This window comes from Oryzias melastigma, linkage group LG13, assembly GCF_002922805.2.
Source record: "Oryzias melastigma strain HK-1 linkage group LG13, ASM292280v2, whole genome shotgun sequence".
Taxonomy (NCBI): domain Eukaryota; kingdom Metazoa; phylum Chordata; class Actinopteri; order Beloniformes; family Adrianichthyidae; genus Oryzias; species Oryzias melastigma.
Genome location: NC_050524.1, coordinates 27,353,155 through 27,353,659, shown reverse-complemented (window position 1 = coordinate 27,353,659; position 505 = coordinate 27,353,155). Strand labels below are relative to the sequence as shown.

The window sequence follows — 505 nt, the reverse complement described above, 5'->3', positions numbered from 1 at the left end:
TAACTAACTTAAAAAAAACAATATTGACCAAAAAATATGGATTTTTGTAAAATTGCGTGGTATAATTGAACCAAAAAGTGAACAACCCAATCAAAAAACTGAATGTTGAAGTTGTTGTTTTGTTTGGTTAAAAATGTCTTTCTTGCTGTGAGTGTTGGTGTGTTTTTATTTTACCATTTTCAACAGTTTTAGGCTCTCTTGTGAAATACAGAGCGATCATGGTGACAGCTGTCACAGCCATCAGCACAAAGAGGACCAGGAGGGTCACCTCCATACTGGAGAACCGCCTTTTCCCCATCTAAAAACAGATCAACAAAAACACATCATTAATGCAAATGCCACTTTTATTACTGACGATTAGCAGCATCAACTTTATTCAAGAATAAAGTAAGCACAGACCTGAAATCATTTTTTTAAAAGGCAACTTGTTCATAGACCAATTGTAATTTCACTTCTCCATTTATACTTCACTCAGTTTACTTTTCCAGAAAAAAAAAAAAAAAAA

At 33.3% G+C, this 505-nt stretch overlaps 1 protein-coding gene across 1 annotated transcript in view; it reads right to left on the bottom strand.

Annotated features, from left to right (window-relative positions):
- Positions 1–505, bottom strand: part of si (sucrase-isomaltase (alpha-glucosidase)) — a gene marked incomplete in the record, with an annotated part of 58,542 nt that overhangs the window by 56,453 nt on the left and 1,584 nt on the right. Inside the window, 1 exon segment of the mRNA XM_024277857.2 lies at positions 175–298. Coding sequence (XP_024133625.1) covers positions 175–298 — 124 coding nt within the window.